The following is a 23476-nucleotide window of genomic DNA, read 5'->3' as shown; positions in this document are numbered from 1 at the left end:
CCAGCAGTGATCCAATCTCTCTATTAACATGTTTTTGGAGTTTTTTGTGATGTTTTTTGCCCATAGATCTCACTTTTTTAATTGCTCAAGTGCGGCACCCAAGGAATGGTTGTTTGATGCTTCATGAAGCAGTTTATCAATGGTTATTGAGTTTATTGAGTCTGAAACATTGGGATTTGCGTTTTTTTTTTTTGATTCAATGATCTAATTCCTTCCATATATCAAAATATCAAGCTGTTGGACACGTGTTTTGCTCAAAGATCCAATCTTTGTTTAACCATGCACTCGTGGTAATTCGTCAATTGTTGTTTGGTGTTAGTAACAGTCATTGGTGACTTTCTTGGAGCAGTGAAAGTGCTCATAAGCTGTCTTTTGTGAGGCTATGGCAGTGTTATACAAGTTAGTTGGTGATTTCTCCATGGTATTTTCAGTGGTTCACTTCTCGAATTGTTTTAGTGCTGTGAGTTGCTTTCTTGAGGCTGTGTTTGAGTTTCTTGGTGCTGTGGCAGTCTTGTACCTGGTTTATTTGTGACTTGTTCATGGTTGGTCACCTTGTTCGTGGTTGTTCCAACAATTAGTCTTATGATCATTGGTCTGAGTTTGTGAATGTTGGGATGGAGTTTGCAAATCCCAAAAGTATGGTTCCTTCATTAATTACTTGTTTGAGTGAACTGTGTACTGTGACTATATCAAAGGAGGAGTATTCAAGGTTTCTATAGTATCACTCCTCTCAACAAGCATCTTCTCACATTGCGTCTCTTGCCCAGAAAGGTAATCCTATAGTCTGCATGTCTTCTGGTATCCTTCCTACTAGTCCTTGGGTTATTGATTTTTGCTGCCACTAACCATATAACAGGTGCAACCAACTTCTTTTCTGATCTCCACTATCCCAAAAATCTACCTCATTACCCTTGTTGATGGGTCCACTATTGCTGTTGAGGGGATTGGAATAGTAAATCCTACTCCTTCCATCTCTCTTTCTTCTACTTTGTACATTCCTAAATCTCCTTTCAATCTCATGTTAGTTAGTAGGCTTACAAAGTAACTCAATTGTTTTGTCACATTCTTACTGATTTTGTGGTTATTCAGGATCTGAAAACGAGAAAGACAATTGGCATAGGATGTGAGGCTCGTGGACTTTACTACTTTGAGTCGCCTTCTCCACCCAATGCTTGCACAGTCGTAGCTACACCACTTCAAATACATTGTCGCATTGGTCCGCCCTTGGACAAGTTGAAAAAATTGGTTCCTACATTAAGCTTTGTATCTAATCTTGAGTGTGAGTCTTGTCAATTGGGAAAGCATCATCTTCCCGGGTAGACAAACGAGTGGTTAGTCTTTTCATGCTAGTCCATTATGATATTTGGGGTCCTAGTCGTGTCATATCAAAGGTGGGGTTCCGGTTCCTTGTTACATTTGTTGATGACTACTCTAGGACGACTTGGTTATATTTAATGAAAGTTTGTTCCGAGTTGTTTGATATCTTTGGTGCCTCTATTCCCAAATAAGGAGGCAATTTGATATGCCAGTTAGGATACTCCATAGTGATAATGCTAAGGAGTACTTCTATACCCAATTCAGTACTTATATGACTTGCTTTGGTATGATCCGTCCTTTTTGTGCCCACACTCCACAACAAAATGGGATTGCAAGGCCAAAAAATTGACATAGTCTTGAAGTCATCCCGTACCCTATTGTATTAAATGAATCTCCCCAAAGTTTTTAGGAGTGATGTAGAGATTTGGAAAATTGAATTAAAAAAAGAAGGAAATTTGGTTTGGTGTAGACCAAACCGTTGACGATTTGGTGGGAGGCCAAAAAATCGTCGACGGTTTTGTGTAACCGCGGCTCAATAACGGTAAAACGGTGAAAAACAGAAGGGTTAAAAACCCAAACTGTCGACGGTTTTGTCTGGCAGTGCTGAATTAAAGGGGAATTGCAGCTTGTTTGGTTTAAACAAAACATAATCTCACACTCTCTCTCTCTCTCTCTTAACCCACGAACACCCTCTCCTTTCTCTTTTTTCGCTCTGATTTTAGCCCAATTCGATGATTAGACGCTACCACAAGGTCCTAGGAGTGACCCTTAGTTGGTTAATCGGAGTAGATTTTTGATTTAGGCATTCTAGGCACCACTCCAAGGCTAAGGTAAGGGAGATGAATTACTTAGTTGATTTATAGTTTAATTAGTTATTGGAGTGCGTGGGCCTAGGAAATGTTAATATGATTATAATTCTGGAGTTGAGTTGATTGAATTGGGGAAATATGATTTCAGGGTTTTGAACTCCGAAACGCTGCGTGTGTGGGTTTAGGATCTTCGTAGGAATCCTCGTAGTAAGCAGGTAAGGGGAATAAATTATAACATATATTTTTAGGAAATTAACAGTTGATTAAAGTATGTGAAATTGAGAACATCGTATATGGTTTGAAAAAACTATGATATGGATATTTTCCCTTTGATTATTATATTATGATTATTAGTAAAAAAATTGTGTAGCATGAGAAATATGAAATAACTGTTTTATACTGGGAATGTGCTATATACTGATAAATATGATTTGCACTGAGAAGTAATGATATGAGTTATACAGATGTTTTATACAGAAAGGAAAATAAGAGATATATTGATATGTTTGATACGGATATGAAGATATGAAAAATATAGATATGTTTTTTATAGAAATGATGATATATGTTTTTATTCAGTAATGATGAAATGAGATACGCATATATGCTTTTACTAGGAAATGATGAAAATGTGTTATATAGATATGTTTTCAATGAGAAACGATGAAATATGATATGCAGTTATGCTTCTATTGAGAAATGATTATATAAGTGATATACAGATATGATGAGAATTATACAGATAAGATGAGATTTTCAAACATGATGAAATATGAAAATAGAAATGTGGAAATGAGAACCCCGATAGACCAAAGTTATATTGAGGGCATGGTATCGTTGTTAGTATATGTGTTAGTGCAACCACACGTTTTGTATAGAGTGTGGCGAGACAGTCGATTGGGCCTGTGAAGGGTTGTGTTACCCCCTGGGGTTCGAACCAGGATTGGGTAGGCCAATCGTACTACAGACGCGTTTATTTTTGATCTAACCTGGTAGGCCAACCATGGTTAGGTTCCGCCTACGTGCCGCACAACCTGGTTATATAGGGTGAATACATGATGATGTTGCATGAGTATCCTCAGGAAGGTTTCTCATTACAGACGCGATAATTATATGTTATAATATGATGAACAACCATGAGTTACAGATGCGTTGTGCTATATGCTGGTGGATACTCGTGGGCTAGAATATGAATATGAGAAATGAAATGAAAAATGATCAGCCGTGAGTTACAGACGCGTCGTGCTATATGCTTGTGGATACTCATGGGCTAGAATATGATTCTGAGAAATGAAAGTTTATGAAAGCATGTTGAAATATGATGATGAGAAATGAAAGCTTATGAAAGCATGTTGAAATATGATGATGATAAATGAAAGCTTATGAAAACATGTTGATATACGATTTAGAGAAAAGAAAGTTTATGAAACTATGTTTATATATATATATATATATATGATTATGAGTACAAATCTGTATATTTTTCCCAGTTGATATAATTATTTAAATGAATGTGTTATGATATAACCAAACTCATGTTGTTATACACTGTGAATAATTTATTCCGTTTTACTGAGAGGTGTCTCACCTAGAATTTAAACATTTCAGGAAACCAAGACAGACAAGTAGAGAGAGCTCTGAGGGAGAGGAGACCATAGTACCCTTGTAGTTAGGGTAAGCGTTTTTGAGCTGGGGATGTGTTTTGTATGACCCCAAGAGTATTTTGTGGATTTTTTGAGATGTATATGGATTTGTGTATGTAAGGATGAATAAAACACTGGTATTTGTATTTGGGATGGTGTATATATTGACTTTCGTTGTTTGGTATACTTTTATGAGATGGACTGATCACTCGGTACCATATTTCAGGTCGGGTCATGTTGATATGGTATCAGAGATAATTGACCGATACTTGATAGAGATATTTGCTAGATGTGTGACAGATTATTGTTTATAAAACAAAAATGGTAGAAAATCGGGTCGTCACAGTTTGGTATCAGAGCTTTGGTTGTTAGATTCTGCAAACTTCAATGGAAAACAATATCAGATGAGAGTAGGTGATGGGTAGACTGGGATATGAGTCAGTCATTGTTGGAGGATTTGAAATTTAGGGTTCTATCTTGTAGCCTGGAGGCAGGAAATTCCATGGTAGTTTCTGTGATTTTCTTGGAGTGACGATTTTAGAAAAGCCATGGTAAACTATTGTCTGTTCTTGTTTTTGAGTGGTAAGACTGAATCTTAAATTGGGAAATACGAGGATGTTAGAATGAATGGTTGTAGGAGAATATTTTATGGTTTTTAGTTAGATGAGTGTATTAGCTGTGTTATGATGATAGAGTTCTAAGACCATTTTGTTCCATTTTCAGGATGGACCTTGAGGATGGCGATATGAATGCTGGTGGTGGTGATGAGACAGGACCTTCCAGTATGGGCGGCGGAAATTTTGATGCAGTGCTACGTAGTGTCACCTAGCAAGTGATGGCAGAAATGACCAGGAATTTAAGGGAATGGAGCTGCACAATTGAACAGTTTACACGTATGAAACCCTAATCATTTTCTAGAGGAGCCGACCCATTCGGGCTGAGAACTGGATCCACGAGATTGAGGAGACGTTGGCAGTTCTCCCGTGTACTGAGGAATAGAAAGTATCATTTGCTACGTTTAAGTTGACATGAGAGGCTAAACGCTAGTGGAGATCAGCAAGATTGTTAGAGGAGTAGAGATTTGTGCCTATAATCATAACCTAGGGCCGCTTTAGAGAATTATTCTTCGAGCGGTATTTCCCTGCTACTACCTGAAACGCCAAAGCAGCAGAATTCTTGAATTTGACTTAGGGGCGCATGACGGTACAACAGTATGCCGTTAGATTTATCAAGTTGTCTCAATTTTCCCCATACATGGTGCCAGATGAGGAGAAGAAGGCGAGGAAATTTGAGGAGGGCCTGAAACAGAATATTTTTGAGCAGGTGGTAGCACTCGAGGCCCAGACTTTTTCAGAACTAGTAGATAAAGTTATAGTAATAGAGACCAGCCTACAGAGAGGTGCTAAGGCACAGAGCTAGAGGAAGAGGCCCACGCCTCCCAATTTTCAGGCAGGTACCAGTCGGGGGCCTTGGAGGAGGCATGGTGGCAGAGGAGGTTAGAGACAGGGGATGGGAGACTGAGCTGTACAGAGCAAATTATTGTACCCTCCCTGTCCTAGGTGCCACGGGAGTCATCCAGGAGAATGCAAGGTCAGAGAGGTGATTTGTTATCGATACAGTCGACACAGACACATAGCACGAGACTTTCGTGTACCACTGGTCTATGCGCTTGCTCCTAGACTGTATCGAGGAGATAACCAAGCACCCTGAGGCGGTTAGCAGAGGAATACCGCCCCAGTGCGAGTCTATGCTCTGATACCAGGAGACGCTGAGGAGGCAGACGATTTAGTGACAGGTATTATTTTAATTTTGTCATATAAGGCTATTGTTTTATTTGATTCAGGGGCGACTCACTCCTTCATAGCCCAGGAATTTATCAAGATATGTGATTTAGAAACTCAGCCACTAGATGTTAGTTTATCAGTGGCTACACTGACCGGGACCATAGTGTTGTGTAGGAAGGTACTCTGAGATTGTCCAATCTATATTCAGGGGAGGTCTTTGCCGGCTAATTTGGTAGTCTTAGATATGCATGGTTTTGAGATAATTCTGGGAATGGACTGACTAGCTGTCCACTATGCCAACATTGACTGCTATTAGAAAGAGGTAGCATTCAGATCTCCAGGAGAGCACGAGTACAGATTTGTGGGGACATGTGTGCACACCCCACCACAGATATTATCAGTCATTCAGGCGAAGATGTTATTGTAGGGATGCTAGGGGTACCTGGCCTGTGTGAAAGAAGTGCCGGAAGGAGAATTAAAGTTGAAAGGTATCCCGATAGTGAAGGATTTTCTTGATGTGTTTTTGGAGGATTTGCTGGAACTGCCTCTTGATCGTGAGGTATAGTTTACTATTGACTTGTCTTCGGGAATAGTGTCGATTTCTAAAGTGCCGTACAGAATGGCACCAGCGGAATTAAAAGAGTTGAAAGAACAGCTATAAGAATTGTTAGATAAGGGGTTTATCAAGCCTAGCGCGTCACCCTGGGTAGCGCCGGTATTGTTTATGAAAAAGAAAGATGAGTTGATGAGAATGTAAGTTGACTATAGAGAAATCAATAAAGTGACCATCAAGAATAAATGCTTGCTTCCCCGTATTGATGATTTATTTGACTAGCTTTAGGGGATACAAACTTTCTCGAAGATTGATCTACGATCTAGGTACCTTCAAGTAAAGGTCAGGGCAAAGGATGTTCCGAAAACAACTTTTAGAACTCGCTATGACCATTATGAGTTCCTGGTTATGTCGTTTGGATTGACATGCTCCTACTGTATTCATGGACCTGATGAACAAGGTCTTCCGTCAGTACCTAGATCAGTTTGTTGTGGTTTTTATTGATGATATTCTGGTGTATTCAAAGAATCCCGAGGAGCATTAGAAACATTTGATGATAGTTTTACAGGCGCTGAGAGCAACAAGGTTGTATGCAAAATTCAAGAAGTATGAGTTCTGGTTGAAGCAAGTCACTTTCCTCGGACATGTGATATCTAGGGGTGGCATCTCTGTGGATCCGAGCAAGATTGAGGTTGTAGTGGACTGGGAAAGACCGAAAAATGTGCAAGAAGTTAGAAGTTTCTTGGGACTTGCAGGATACTATCGCCGATTTGTAGAAGGATTCTCTAAACTGTCAGACCCTTTGACTAGATTGACCAGGAAGAATGCAAGGTTTGAATGGACAGATGAGTGTGAACAAAGCTTCTAGGAATTAAAGCAGTGACTCATCACTGCACCGGTTCTGACGATTCCTTCAGGAGAAGAAGGTTTTGTTATTTACAGTGATGCGTCACACAAAGGGCTCAGGTGTGTTCTGATGCAGCAGGGGAGAGTTGTAGCATATGCTTCACAATAATTCAAAGAATATGAAAAGAATTATTTTACCCATGATCTGGAGTTAGTAGTGGTGGTTTATGCGTTGAAAATTTCGAGACATTATTTGTATGGGGGTAGGTGTGAGATCTTCACAGATCATAAGAGCTTGAAGTACTTTTTCATATAGAAGAAATTAAATATGAGGCAGAGGAGGTGGCTAGAACTGATTAAAGATTATGACTGCACCATCAGTTACCACCTAGGAAAAGCTAATGTGATAGTTGATGCTTTGAGCCGTAAATTAGTGGATTCATTGTTAATTTGGTACTTTAGCCCATTTTGCAAGAAAGAATTAAAGCTACCCAGATGAAAGATGCGGAATTATTAAAGATTATGGATGAAGTGCAAAATGGTCAGAGAGCAGAGTTTAATGTCTTTGAAGATGGAGCTTTGAGGTTCTGTACCAGACTTTGCGTACTAGCCGACATTGAGATTAAGAGAATTATCCTGGAGGAAGCACATCGATTCCTTTATGCATTGCAACCTGGAAGCACTAAGATATACAAAGATCTTTGGGAGTCTTTTTGGTGTAGTAATATGAAGAAAGAAATCGCTGAATATGTGAAGCAGTGTTTGACATGCCAGCAGGTGAACGTTGAGCATCAGAGACTGGAGGGAACGTTGTAGCCACTTCACATTCCCGAATGGAAGTGGGAACACATTTGGATGGATTTTGTCACAGGGTTACCGCCAGCATTGCATGGACAGGACATCATCTGGGTAGTCGTTGACCGATTGACGAAGACTGTCCGTTTCCTTGCAATCAGAGTTAACTGCTCCATGAGTAGACTGACAGAGTTGTACATATAGGGTATAGATTGCATGGCGTGCTAGTGTCCATAGTATTAGATTAAGACCTATGGTTCACATCTCGATTCTGGAGGAGTTTGCAAGGAGCCATGGGTTTTCAGTTGACGTTCAGTACAACATTTCATCCTTAGACCGATGGAGACAGAGAGAACCATATAGATACTGGAGGATATGCTGTGACCTTGTTTGCTAGACTTTAGAGGTAGTTGGATACAATTTTTGCCATTAGTTGAATTTGCATATAATAACAGCTACCAGGGCAGCATTGGGATGACACCATATAAAGCGTTGTATGGCAGGAGGTGCCGATATCCATTATACTGGGATGAAATTGGGGAAAGATAGATTTTGGGGTTAGAGTTAGTACAACAGACTTATGATAAAGTTAGACTCATCAGAGATAGAATCAGAGTAGCTCATAGTCGGCAGAAAAGTTATGCAGATACTTGCTGGTGAGAGTTAGAGTTTGATGTGGGGGATCATGTATTTTTGAAAGTTTCACTGATGAAAGGGATTATGAGATTTGGGAAAAAGGGTAAGTCAAGCCCTAGGTTTATTGGACCATTTGAGATATTGGAAAAAGTGGGTCCATTTGCCTACAGGTTAGCATTAATACCGGTTCTGTCTAGATTCCATGACGTATTCCATGTATTAATGTTGAGGAACTCCAATCCCTCACATGTGATAAGTTATGAGGCATTGGAGCTTAAGGATACTTTTTAACATAGGAAGAAGTGACAATGTAAATTTTGGATTGGAAAGAACAAGAACTGCGCACGAAAAAGATCCTATTAGTAAAAGTACTCTGACGTAATCACGCAATTGAAGAAGTTCCATGGGAAATAGAGGAACAAATGCGCCAGAGATATCTGCATATGTTCAGTAGAGTCCAGAGTTGAGCTAGTAAGAGTAAAAGTAACTGATAATGTATGATTATTGACTTGTATAGTGTAGGATAGTTAGTGTTTTTGGTTTTGGTTATAAATGGTTTTGAGAGAGTTTTCTTTTTATGTGAATGGTTGTAATCTCCCAAAACTCTTCTTTGTAACCACGGTTTTCCTCCGTCATAAGTGAGGGTAATTAATTAAATTTCGGTGTTTTCCTTAAGGTTGGTAAATGTGATAGATAACAAATTTCGAGGATGAAATTTTGTAAGGAGGGGAGAATGTAGAGACCTGAAAAATTGAATTAATGAGAAAATAAAGAAAAGAAGGAAATTTGGTTGGGTGTAGACCAAACCATCGACGGTTTGGTGGGAGGCCAGAAAACCATCGATGTTTTTGTGTAACCGCGACTCAGTAACAGTAAAACGGTGAAAAATAGAAGGGTTAAAAACCCAAACCTGGCAGTGCTGAATTAAAGGGGAATTGCAGCTTGTTTGGTTTGAACAAAACATAATCTCACTCTCTCTCTCTCAACCCACGGACACCCTCTCCATTCTCTCTTCGAATTCACTCCGATTTCAGCCCAATTCGACGATTAAGCGCTACCACGGGGTCCCAGGAGCAACCCTTAGCAGATTAATCGGAGTAGATTTTTGATTTAGGAATTCTAGGTACCACTCCATGACTGAGGTGAGGGAGATGAATTATTAGTTGATTTACGGTTTAATTAGTTATTGGAGTGTGTGGGCCTAGGAAATGTGAATATGATTATAATTCTGGAGTCGAGTTGATTGAACTGGGAAAATATGATTTCAGGGTTTTGAACTCTGAAACGCCGCAGGTGTGGATTTAGAATCTTCGCAGGAATCCTCTTAGTAAGCAGGTTAGGGGAATAAATTATAACAGGTATTTTTGGGAAATTAACTATTGACTAAAGTATGTGAAATTGAGAACATCGTATATAGTTTGAAAAAACTATGATATGGATATTTTCCTTCTGATTATTATATTATGATTATTAGTAAAAAAATTGTTTTGCATGAGAAATATGAAATAACCGTTTTATATTGGGAATGTGCTATATATTGATAAATATGATTTGCATTGAGAAGTAATGATATGAGTTATACAGATGTTTTATACAGAAGTGAAAATATGAGATATATTGATATGTTCGATACGAATATGAAGATATGAAAAATATAGATATGTTTTTATAGAAATGATGATATATGTTTTTATTCAGTAATGATGAAATGAGATACGCATATATGCTTTTACTGGGAAATGATGAAAATGTGTTATATAGATATGTTTTTAATGAGAAACGATGAAATATGATATGCAGTTATGTTTCTATTGAGAAATGATGATATAAGTGATACACATATATCATGAGAATTATATAGATAAGATGAGATATTCAAACATGATGAAATATGAAAATAGAAATGTGGAAATGAGAACCCTGATGGACCAGGGTTATATTGAGAGCACGATACCGTCGCTAGTATATATGTTAGGGCAACCACACGTCTTGTATAGAGTGTGGTGAGACAGTCGATTGGGCCGGTGAAGGGTTGTGTTACCCCCTAGGGTTCGGACCAGGATTGAGTAGGCCAATCGTACTACAGATGCGTTTATTTTTTATCAAACTTGGTAGGCACCACGGTTAGGTCCCGTCTACGGGCTGCACAATCCATTCATGTGGGGTGGATACCTGATGATGTGGCATGAGTATCCTGTGGATAGTTTCTCATTACAGAAGCGATAATTATACGCCATAATATGATGAATAGCCATGAGTTACAGACGCGTTGAGCTATATGTTGGTGGATACTCATGGCTATAATATGAATGTGAGAAATGAAATGAAAAATGATCAGCCATGAGTTACAGACGTGTTGTGCTATATGCTCGTGGATACTCATGGGCTAGAATATGATTCTGAGAAATGAAAGCTTATGAAAGCATGTTGAAATATGATGATGAGAAATGAAAGCTTATGAAAGCATGTTGAAATATGATGATGAAAAATGAATTCTTATGAAAACATCATGATATACGATTTAGAGAAAAGAAAGTTTATGAAACTATGTTTATATATATATGATTATGAGTACAAATTTGTATGTTTTTCCCAATTGATATAATTATTTAATTGAATGTGTTATGATATAACCAAACTCATGTTGCCACACACTGTGAATAATTTATTACGTCTTATTGAAAGGTGTCTCACCCAGAATTTAAACATTTCTGGAAATCAAGACAGACAAGCAGAGAGAGCTTCGAGGGAGAGGAGACCATAGTACCCTAGTAGTCAGGGTAAGCGTTTTTGAGTTGGGGATGTGTTTTGTATGACCCCCCGAGTATTTTGTGGGTTTTTGGGGATGTATATGGATTTGTGTAAGGATGAATAGAACTTTGGTATTTGTATTTTGGATGGTGTATATATTGACTTCCGCTATTTAGTATACTTTTATGAGATGGACTGATCACCCGGTACCCTATTTCGGGTCGGGTCATGTTGATATGGTATCAGAGATAACTGACAGATATTTGATAGAGATATTTGATAGATGTGTGACAGATTATTGTTTATAAAAAAAAAATGGTAGAAAATCGGGTCGTCACAAGTGATGCTGTGCTCGCAGCTTGTTCCCTCATCAATAAAATGCCATCCTCTGTCGTTGGCGGAAAAATCCCATATTCAGTTATCTTCCCTAAGGCTCCTTTGTTCTCCTTTCCTCGTATATTTGGTAGTGTGTCCTTTGTCCATTAGTTAACTCGAGGAACTATCAAATGTATCTTTTTGGGCTGTTCCTATACTCAAAAAGGATATCGATGTTGTAGTCCCTACTTTACATTGATTTTTTGTCTCTACTAATGTCACCTTCTTTGAGTCTACACCATACTACTCTGATTCCTTGAGTTTTGTTGACCTTAATGAGTCTACTCCTCTACCTTGCCTTCCAGATCCAAACCTAGTATCTATTTCCAATCCTCCTACATCTTCATCCAATTTGAGTCCTTCTCGTTGCTTGGATCATCCCAATTTGCAAGTATACACACAACGACCCAAGGGGGAAGTGTCTCCTTCAGCTTTTACTATTGTGCCTCTAGTTCCCTCGTTGGATGATCTTATTTCCCATGATGTTGATCCTCCTATAGATGTTTGAAAAGGTAGAAACAGAATATCCACGAAGTAAAAGTTGCCGAGATGAGAATGCTTAGATGGATGAGTGGTATAACATCGAAAAATAAATTAATGAATGAACATATTTGCAGTAAGTTAGGTGTAGGTCCTATAGAAGATAAGATAAGGTAGGGATGACTCAGATGGTATGGACACTTGCAATGTAGGCCACATAGTGTGCCAGTGAGGAAAAGTGAGTTAGTTATTGTAAGGGGCAATAGAAGGGGCAGGGGTAGACCTAAAATAACTTGGGAGGAGATAGTGAATAATGATTTAATATCCTTGAATCTATCAAAAAAAAAAAAAAAAAAATGGTTCATGATCGCATAAATTGGCGGAAAAGGATTCATATAGCCGACCCTACCTAGTGGGACTTAAGGCTTGGTTTTTTTGTTGTTGTTTTATGATTTCTTGTCACCCTGTTATTAATGTTTTGTTAGTACTTTGTCTTTCGCTGCTATTCCAAAATCTATTTTTGAAGCCTTATCTCATTATGGGTGGAGGAAAACAATGGTTGAAGAGATGCGTGCACTACATGATAATGATGCTTGAGATTTGGTACCTCTTTCTTCTGATAAGTCTGTGGTTGGTTGTCAATGGGTGTACACTGTGAAAGTCAATCTGTGACTTGTTTGAAGGCCTGCTTTGTTACTAAGGGGTATACTTAGGCGTATGGTTTGGTTATTCACTTCGGACACATTCTCTCCGGTTGCTAAACTTGCTCCAATATATTTGTTTATTTCTTTAGCCACCTTTTGTCATTGGCCTTTACATTAGTTAAATGTGAAGAATGCTTTCCTACTTGGTGATCCTCATTAGGAGGTATATATGGAGCAATCACCTGGGTTTGTTGCCCAGGGGGAGTTAGACTCAGTATGTTGACTTAAGAAATCATTGTATGGATTAGAACAATTTCCAAGGGCATGGTTTGGCAGTTTTAGTGCTGTAGTACTTGAGTTTGGCCTTCATCGGTGTTAGTAGATCACTTTGTTTTTTATCGTCATACTCCATCTGGCAGGATTTTGCTTATTGTGTATGTGGATGACATTGTGATTACTGGTGATGATGATCGAGGCATCCAAGACCTAAAGCTTTTCTTACAAAGTAAGCTTTAGACCAAGAACTTGGGACCATTGAAGTACTTCTTGGGTATAGAAGTATTGAGATCTCGCACAGGAACTGTATTGGCACAAATAAATTATGTTCTTGATCTTTTAGATGAGAAGGGGCTGTTGGGATCCAAACTTGTTGATACACCCATGGATCCCAATAGTAATTTAGTGCTAGATATAGGTGATTTGTTTCCTAACCTAGGCGGTATAGGAGATTTGTCGGAAAGTTGAATTATCTCACAGTTACTTGATCAAATATATCCTTTGCAACAAGTGTTGTGAGTCACTTTCTTGATTCCCCGAGAACAAGTCATCATGATGTAGTAATCCATATTTTGAGATATCTCAAAGGTACACCTGGGAGAGGTCTTTTATATCAGGATCGGGGTCACACTCATATTCAGGGATATACAAATGCAGATTGGGACAGGTCACTTTCCAAATGAAGATCCACAGCCGGGTATTGTATCTTTATTGGTTGTAATTTGGTGTCTTGGAAAAGTAAGAAACAAATTGTGGTGGCCAGGTTGAGTGCTGAGTCAGAATATAGGGTTTTGGTGCACACTACATGTGAACTTGTTTGGTTGAAGAGCTAGTTGAAAAAACTAGGTTTTTCACATTCTCAGCCTACGGAGTTGATGTGTGATAATCAAGCTGTTATTCTTATTGCCTCTGACCTTGTCTTCCATGAGCGGACAAAGCACATTGAAGTTGGTTGCCATTTTATTCAAGAGAAACTTGTATAGAAGCTCATTACAACCACTCATGTGAAGTTAGAGTTTCAGCTTGTTGATTTGTTCACTAAAACCTTGGGAGGTGCTTGTGTGAAATTCATTTGTAACAAGCTAGGTGCATATGATATATATGCTCCAACTTAAGGGGAAGTGTTAATGGTTATTTAGTCATTTAGCATTATTATTAATTGTTAGAGTTTGGTTTGTAATAAGTGTAAACTAGTAAGGGTATTATGGTCATTCCTATTGTCCTTGACATATATTATGAATAGAGGCAGAGATCTATCATTGAGTTTAGGTCTTCCATTTTACCTAATTAATCAATAGGTTTGATGGCTTACATTAATTGTTTCCAGGGTGTAGTTGGTGAGAGTCATATATAAGCTTTGTATTGATTTTCTCTGCAATATTGAATAAATAATTGTTCACATTTATTCCAAAGCTTTAAACCCCAGAAAGTGAAGAGACTTTCTTCTCCATGGAGTGATTGCTAGAACCTATTAATGTGATGCTAATTGTTTTGTGCCTTCTTACTTGTTTTACTTTGATTAATCGCCTTCAAACCAATGCCCAACTTTGTAGGCCGAATTTCGCATATTCTCTAATTTCTTCCACAAATCTGAACCAAATCAATTTTTATAATTTTCGTAGTTGTCTGGCATCACTCTTAACTATCCCATTCATTGGCAGTAATTCTTCAATTGTATCTGTTAATGAATAAATTAAATGCTTAATTTGGACATCTCTTACGATGGAATATTAACAAATGTTTTATCACCTTGAAATTTGGCAATGCATGATCTACATCATTCATGAAATGTAATTTTAGTAACGTAAGTAGTGTGAGAAGATTAAACTTGATAATCAATAAATTATTAGAACTAGTAGATTTTGATATCTTAGATCTCTTATGCAAGTGGAAGGGGGAATTAAAGAAGATGTGATACATAGAATTAAAGTAGGTTGGGTAAAATGGAGGAGTGCGTTAGGCATGTTGTGTGATCGTAGAATACTCCCTAAATTAAAAGAAAAGTTTTATAAGGCTCCCATAAGGCTGGCTAAGCCTTATGGTTTAGAATGTCGGGCAACTAAAAAACAACATGAACAAAAAGTAAAAGTTGTTGAAATACGAATGTTAAGGTGGATGAGTGGTATAATATTAAAAGATAAACAAAGGAATGAGCATAAATGCAATAGTTTAGGCATAGTACTGGTCGAAGATAAGATAAGGGAGGGGTGACTTAGATGGTTTGGGGCATATGGAATGAAGGCCTAGTACAACACCTATGAGGAGTGAGTTAGTTATTCTGGCATAAAAAGGATAGGGATAGGACCTAAAATAACTTGGAATGAGGCAGCGAAGAAGGATTTAATAGCCCTTAATCTAATAGAGGAAAATGCTCTTGATCGAGTGAATTGGAGAAAAAGAATTCATGTAGTCGATCTCACCTAGTGGGAGTACTTGAGACTTATTATTGTTGTTGAATTGATAACTAAATTCAACATTCAAGCTAAAAAAAATCATATAAAGAATTACGAAGTTTATAGTAATAGGTAATTTTACACCCAGTGCACTTTGGTTGTATTTATATATATTGGGTACATTGCAACGAATGTTTGCAATTTTGACTACTTTCCCTGATCCGTGGAGGTCATGTTGTATTGGCTTACCAGATACTGGTTGGCTTTGGGTGATTTGGGCCAATTTATTATACTACTATTGGGTTGGGGAGAGACTTTAGACATCCATGTTACTTTTAATAGAGTGGACCCTTTTAATTGTTTTGCACTTGTAATTGGAAAATATTCTCTATTAGTGCAAAAATTTGAAGTTTAATTTAGAGAACTTCTGATCTCCTTGAAATTTGGCAGACATGATCTATCTACTTGGATGGATAATTAATTCCATTGGTAGATTTTGTGAAAAAAAAAGAAAAAAAAAGAAATCAGAAATAATCAAAAACTGGTGTAAGGATACCCAGTTATACACAGTGCGGTTGATTTTGCTGCCTTTTTATAGAGGACACAAAAAATAATGCATGCAATTTGATAAATTATCTCTCCTTGTGTCATATTCCTCTTTGGTTATTCAAATATTTATAGGATTTTAGCCGATCTGTCATACATTTTTTGGCTTGAGAGAGAGCTCAGACATGCTCATATTTCCAGAATATTTGGTATGCATGCCAGTATTCTGTTATTGTTAAAAAGATTTTAAGGGAAGTTATTGGATTGGACACAGGCTTTCAACTTTTCATTCAAAGGTTACTTCAAAAGCTATTTTGGTCGCTCAAAAGAAAGAGATGGATATGTAAAGTGGTTTGCAGGAAATGTAGCTTCTGGGAGTGCTGCTGGTGCAACTACTTCATTATTTTTGTATCACTTAGATTATGCACGCACACGGCTGGGAACTGATGCTAAGGAATGCCCAGTTAATGGTAAACGCCAGTTTAAAGGGCTGTTAGATGTGTACAGAAAAACTCTCTCGAGCGACGGAATCGTTGGCCTTTATCGGGGATTTGGGGTTTCTATAATGGGAATTACTCTGTACAGAGGCATGTATTTTGGGCTGTATGACACAATGAAGCCTATCATTTTGGTGGGGCCCTTTGAGGTAAGCACTTTATACACGTTTTATTGAATTAACTTTAAGAATTTGTCTATTTAGATTTTAGATAAAAGAGACTTGCAGCTGTTTGACGCAAGTTTCTTGCTGCCAGAACCATGACTTTTTGTGCACTTTCCATTTAAGGATTGTCGATTGCAACAATGTTTCATGATTTTGAACATCTAATTTGAGGATCTTAAGGGTTTGTCCAGTTGTGTAAACAGTTTTATTTTTCAATTTCAAAGTTTCCAAGAATTTGAAAAAATTCTTCATTTTCTAGTTTTCTGAAATTTGTATAGAGAACATAAAAAATAATAAAGAGATGCTTTCTAAGTTTATATGATGTTCTCTAAGTTTCATATACAAATGTTGGAAAACTAGAAAGCAAGATGGTACTTTTGTAATTCCTTGGAAAATTAAAAATGGAAAATGTGAACAGCTTCCACAAAAGAATAGGCCCTAATATCTACATTAAAATTTTAACACGGTAAACAACATGACCAAAATTGTCATATCCCAAGTTGTAATGGTGCAGCCTCATATTGGTGAGATGACAGGTCATGAACAAAGTATGGGACATATTCAGAATCATTGATAATTTTCTTTGTGGGATTCTTTTGTGAGCTCACACCCAGGTAAAGTGTGCTTTAAATGTGACATTGCAGGGTAATTTTATTGCAAGCTTCTTTTTGGGTTGGAGTATAACAACAGTTTCTGGTGTCTGCGCCTACCCCTTTGACACCTTGCGCCGAAGAATGATGCTGACCTCTGGGCAGCGCTCAAAGTATCGTAATGGGCTGCATGCTCTCCGTGAGATAATTCGCCTTGAGGGTTTTAGTGCACTGTTCCGTGGTGTATCAGCAAATATGCTTCTTGGTATGGCCGGGGCTGGAGTACTCGCAGGCTATGATCAGCTGCACAGGATTGCATATGGACGTGGTTATTCATAGTTTTGACCCACTTCTGAAAGATTTGAAGTGAAGGATCTCCACAAGGAATTTGTGGGTTGGCATAGCTTGAGAATTGATTCTTTCCCTCAAAGGGGTTTAGTGTAATCTTAAAGAGAACTGAATAAGAAATACACACAGCAGATATGATGAAGGAATCAGTCGTTCAGAGGAACAGCTTGCTCTTTGGAGGCCTGGGAAAATATAAAAGAAGCTTTCGTGTACAATGTACAGTTCAACAAATTAAATTGATTTCTTTCACAAAACCATGGGTAAGATTTTCAGTTTTCATTGTTGCTTAAAGGGAATGTTCTGTACATTATATAATTGTTTGGTTTCTTCTATTGGCTAGCTATGTTATATATATATACATATAATGTATCCTATCCTTTATAGGCACTAGGTTGAACATTTAAAATATAGACACACGAATACGTGGAGGGGGAGGCCTTGTGTATAATTTCCCTATGTTTTGATATGAAGGGCTTGCATGTTTGATTTGGTAAGAGTTTTTTGGAAAGTAAGAAAAAAGAAAGAACACATTTACTATTTCCTAAAAAAGAATGAGAAATGTTTAAGTTAGTAATTAATAATTGAATTGGTCTGTGTATTATAATTACATGTTTGAAATTTGTATGGGAATTTTGTGAAAAATTTGAATTTACTCTCAAGTGAGCCTTGTTTATGAAAATGCAAAGGTGCTATCTTGGTGAGTGATATTTGGTGCATATAATTCATGTTTCAAGACTAGAGTCCATGACATCTCATTTTCTTATATTTGATATTTGATACATTGAATTTCTTCTAGGCTCATAGCAATTAATCGTAGTACAAATAAGGTGTAATTGTTGACACGTTTCATTAATACCTTGGAATCTAATTGAAATGACAATTGTAATTATGTAAAATTTATTAAGTACCATGCCCTTATTTTAACCAATTAAAAATATAAGAGTTACAATGATTTTCGTTTAATAGGATAGGAGTAACTTGCAATTTTATTAATTTGTCACAGTAGGCTTAGTGGTAAGGGGCAAAGAAAGGTTGAAAGAGGTCGTGAGTTTGATTCTCCTCTTAAATCTTTCTAATTTGTGCAGGGATTGGTATTTGTAGGTGGGATTATTTTTATTTTTATTTTTTTTTGGGGTGAGGAAAGGGCCCGAATAGCTTCGGCTACCCTAAGTTTCCTAGGGTATAAAAAAAACCTTATAATTTTACTAATACACACAAACACGTAAAAAGGTTGAGGGTTGTTTTGGTAATGTATTTGAAACACTTATAAACCTAAACACTAAATAAAACTTCTATTTAAAATTTTGGGCATCATATAATGTGAATCAAGCAAAAAAAAAAAAAAAATTTTATGAGATTGCCATTTTAAATATATTTGAGATTTCATGAACCAAACATAATCATCTCAATTAGGTTAAGATGGAGGTTAATGATCAAGCATTAACTGGGGATGGAACGTATAATAAAGATCATCTAAAGATTGTGACAAAGGTTGAATACATAATCATGTTGTTTGGGCAAAAGTTTTGTGAGGAATGATTCTTCTGAATAAGACTTAGAAGCCATCAATTATAAGGCCCCGGGTTAGTATGGAACTCTTACAAGCGAGAGGTATGGTTTAGTGTAAGTCTCTATTATATAGGTCCGGCATTAGTGATCTTTATTAGACGCTTTTCTCCAAGAATTTGGTCATTTGAAGTGTTTCAATGAAAGTGAAACAGTAATGACTATTCATTCAATTTCTAGAAACTGTGCCAAGTAGTTGATGCTATTTTTGGTTGAAGTGAGACGTGATATCTCACGGGCGTTTGTTATATAGAAGTTAGGCATATTTGTGGCCGAGGCAATGTTTTGTTAGAGCAGTCTAATATGCTTGATGGCAATAATGAAAAAACTAGGATAGCACTTATTTCTTATTGAGATGATATTATTTATAGAGATTATAAGTTGTTACATTGAAATTATAGAGTTTTTTTACATTTTGAGCAATTTAGTGCTCTTGAACCATCCACACAAACTCTTATTGCTTAGCCAACATTTCACGTTGGGATTAAATCTCCCTCTTGAATAGCTTATTAGAAAAAAACTTACGCTTAAAAACACAGCACAAAAGAAAATTAAAGGACTGATTGTAGCATTAAATTGAGACCAATAAAATCTGAGAATGATTTTAATACCAACTTGGAAGAGCAATCAGATGATGTAAACTCACTACTAGAAATCTAAATGGATTCTAGAAGTGATTAAAGATCATTTGAGAACTGCTTCAAACAAGCACCTAGAAGCATTTTTTAGCAGCTGTCTACAAGTTATAATCAGAACAGAAAAGAGTTTCTAAGTCTAATTAACAGTCAACAAGACACATCTCTATCTCTCATGAGAAATACTTACAAACCAAGGGTTCTTGCATGTGAGATTTGCAATATTCAATTGCAGGTTATATTAGTATATGGATCCAAAATAGTTATGTGGGACTCACGTCAATGAGACCACGCGTCAAACCATCTCCAATCTGTGTGGATCCAATAGCTAATATGACAATTTGCAATTTGTGAGTTTCAAATCTTACATGGAAGAACCATACCTTGCAAGCCTTTCTGAACACCTGACAGTTAAGCCAAAAGCCAAAAATTTTTATGTTGCTTAGTGGTAATCAAGTATCCTCCGAGCTTCTTGTTCTTCCTCCTCACAGCAATGGTCATGCAGTGAGCATTGTGGATGCAGAAGTCCACCACTCCTGCCCCTCCTTTACCATTCATCCTGCGGTTCCCTCCCCAAAGCCTCCTCAGTCTCCATATCATGGATCTTTTCTTCCTCTGCCCCAAAACCAGCAGTGACACCTTCCTCTGCTTTGCTTCTTCCACTATTGTTGGCCCCTTCTCCTTCCCCTCCACCACTGCTACCTCTATTTGCACCTGTTCATTTTTTCATACCCACCACAACCACAATAAGTTATACATGTCAAAGTACCTATTATATTAGATATAAGAAAGAAAAAAAAAAGGATTTCTCATTTATGTATAAATTTTCATATAGTTCATGAAGATGAATTGTTTAATAAAATTAATCAGCAGTCAATATATAAATAATAGTTGGCATTAAGACAATAGGTCGTGCAGCCAATTATGCTTGGTTGACTTATGATGGTAGATGTGTGGGAATGTTAAAAAAGAAAACAAGTTTTTTCAATCATAATTATATACTACAAAATCAAATAAACTATGATAAAACAGGTCGTCTTTGTTTATTTATTTATTTTTTAACTTTTTGCCAAGAAAGAATGGCAAACATGTGTAAATTTTGATATTGAAACAAATAATTGAACTGGTTTAATTGGATGAGAAACTCTAACCATCACAAGAAAACAGGTGGGTTGAACATAATATAGCTAGGTGTCATTTGTGAACGGATTATCGTTTATAACCCCTTTATTATAAGAAGCCGAGATAAAAACAATCATAAGAAATTTTCACGATATCGTGTGATGAGTAGCAAAACTTTAATTAGATAAAGAAGAAGATATGCAGATTAAGTAAGATAAAATTGTTAATACATATATAAGAAGTAAAATTAATAGACAAATGAGAGTAATTATTTAAAACACCGCACACTGCTATTAAATAGAATTAAGAAGCTGAAAGATCAAATACGCATAAATATTGAAATTTTCACTTACCCCTGGCCTCTTCACTTGACATGTATTTTTCATGGAGTAAAGAACTCCATAAGCCCTTTTATTAATCTCCTTCTTGGAGTCTGCAGCAGCTGCAACATATACAAAAAGGAATAAGCGCCGTATGATCCATCCATTGCATTCAATTTATCCATGAACATGAAAACAAAGAAATAAAGAAAAGAAAGGAAAAGAGGGAGAAAGTGAAAAATGAAAATGAGAAAGGACACTGCGCATGATGTGTGTATACCTTGTTTGGATGGCTTTGTTATATAGAGAAGAATAATTGTATCCTGGGTTTGAACTGCCTGGGAGAGTGCCCATTCCAGAGCTCCCTTAGCTTCAAAGCTCGAATCAACCACCACCAAGATCTTTTTTTCATTCCTCGACCCATTTTTTGCCACAGCATCGCCGGAAAACTGCGTTCTCTGATCGGCTTTAACAGCCTTGGAGGCCGGTTTCAATTTCGAACGGACCCGAACACGAACAGGGGAGCGGTTCATGCAAGAACCGGAGAATATGGGACGTGCTCTCACCATCTTGATTTTGGTTCAAGGTGGGAAGGGAAGTCAGTGAAGTTGATATGTATACACACACACACACACACGCACGCACATATATACTCAGAAACATGCATAGGAATTCAATAGTTGAAAAAAGGCAGGCAAGCAGTGGTGCCTGTCATTGAGCAAACTCTAGTACGTGATCTTCGTGGCCATTAATTTGCTGTCGTTTTGACTTTTTGGAGAAGCTCATTAAATCATTTTCTTGTTTGGTTCTTGCGTTTTCTACTGTGGCTTGTGGGTCGGGTTGTTCTTCGACGTGCTTGCCACAAATAAAGCTGTGTATTTATTGCAAGTTAGGCCTTTCTCTTATATATCTTTTCCAGCTTGTCGAGTCAATCCTATTCCTCAACTTGTGCTGCTTTCCCCATATATATGCTTCCATGCCTTATTGAAAAATGATGGTGATCAGATGTGAATGCGCCCATCATAATATGACGGGCCGCCCACTATCCCCTCCCCCACCCTTTTTCTGATTTAATTAAAAAAAAAAAGTAGTCCCCACATAACTTGTATGGTGTGGGCCCGATTGGGTCCTACACCCGAATGTGAGGCTTATCGTGGCACGTAGTTTCCTAGATGCTCTTGGAATACATGTTTCGAATCGGATAGGATAGTAAAACCTTTGTGATTTTTGTTAATATAATAGAAGTTGAAAAACATTTGATCACTTGCTTAAATTGATCATGGTCACCTCCTTTTTATATTTTTTGTGATTTTAATATAGGAGCCCCTCTAGAAACTTATTTCTTCCCATGTTGGTCCGATGTAGGGTTCATCTTGGCTATGTATCTTTTTAATTTTTTTTTGGAAATATGAATTTTGGACAAGATAAAAAGGCACTTTGTTATTTTTGCCGATATATGTAGCCATCAATTCTAGAAGTACGTAAAGGTTAATTGGGTATAAGAAGAGTTATGCGATAGAAAATTGTGTATTTTTAAAGGACAGCGTGCAATCTCATGTCGATTAAGAACCGAAAGAAAATCTGACTTATTAGGGGGTTCACTAACTTTACTCACGCTTCAAGAATAAAAGCATGAGACCAAAGTTAAAAACGCTATTAATCTATAATGAGTCAATATAAACCGTAATTCTTCAATCTTTATACGTATTAAAATAATTGTATGTAATAGTCTAAAATTTCTTCTCTTAAAAAAATAAGTGAGCAAATTTTTGTGGGTGCATATACTTGTGTCATTGTATAACTTTAAATTTTTATTATTTGTATTTTACAATAAAATAAATTGCTTAATTTTTTCTTACAGACGAGTGACTTGGTTCAATTAAACAATATCTTTTCTCTCTCTTTCTCTCTCTCTCTCTCTCTCTCTCTCTCTGATTACATAGGAACTCCAGCCACCAACAAGCCCTTCAAACCCTCTGGTGCGGCACCAAACCTAAGGATCAGCGTCCTCCCCCTAGGTCTCGCTGATCAGGTAAAGTTCAGAATGTGGACATGGCTTCCGTGCATTAGTTGGACGTTTGGCCAACCTGACCCTCAGGACACATTTCCATTACCATCCACGGTCCCTACTGGCTCACAGAGAACTCTCACCATCCATGGTCCTCACTAGCTCACAAAGCGAATTCTCACCATTCACGGTTTCCGCTGACTCACAGAGTAAATTCTCACCATTCATAGGTACCGGTGGTTTCGTGAGTGTATCTACCTAGAATTGAACTCCCGATACTCCTTCTTACGTGCTGATGCGCCTCCACCGCGCCATGCCCGTGGAGGCAACAATATCTTTTCTTCATTTAACTTTCTATGAATTTTTTGAAAATAAATC

At 37.3% G+C, this 23476-nt stretch overlaps 2 protein-coding genes across 6 annotated transcripts in view; one reads left to right on the top strand and one right to left on the bottom strand.

The window, feature by feature from the left end:
- LOC131146715 (ADP,ATP carrier protein ER-ANT1) overlaps positions 1-17779 on the top strand; it is a 33218-nt gene extending 15439 nt beyond the window's left edge. For all 5 annotated transcript variants that reach the window (XM_058096468.1, XM_058096469.1, XM_058096472.1 and 2 more), the window contains 2 exons: positions 16123-16494; positions 17154-17779. In XM_058096468.1, coding sequence (XP_057952451.1) covers positions 16123-16494; positions 17154-17438 — 657 coding nt within the window. In that variant the 3' untranslated portion in view covers positions 17439-17779. The remainder of the gene's footprint in view (positions 1-16122; positions 16495-17153) is intronic.
- Positions 17780-19589: 1810 nt separating this feature from the next.
- Positions 19590-21967, bottom strand: LOC131146714 (uncharacterized). The gene is made up of 3 exons (XM_058096467.1): positions 21371-21967; positions 21124-21212; positions 19590-20362 (listed from the first exon to the last, which is right to left on the bottom strand). Exons 1-3 carry the CDS (start codon positions 21657-21659, stop codon positions 20060-20062), a joined length of 681 nt encoding a protein of 226 aa, XP_057952450.1. The 5' UTR covers positions 21660-21967; the 3' UTR covers positions 19590-20059.
- Between the last annotated feature and the right edge of the window lie 1509 nt (positions 21968-23476).

The sequence above is a fragment of the Malania oleifera genome, chromosome 13 (assembly GCF_029873635.1).
Source record: "Malania oleifera isolate guangnan ecotype guangnan chromosome 13, ASM2987363v1, whole genome shotgun sequence".
NCBI classification, from domain to species: domain Eukaryota; kingdom Viridiplantae; phylum Streptophyta; class Magnoliopsida; order Santalales; family Ximeniaceae; genus Malania; species Malania oleifera.
This window is presented reverse-complemented; position numbering and strand designations above follow the sequence as displayed.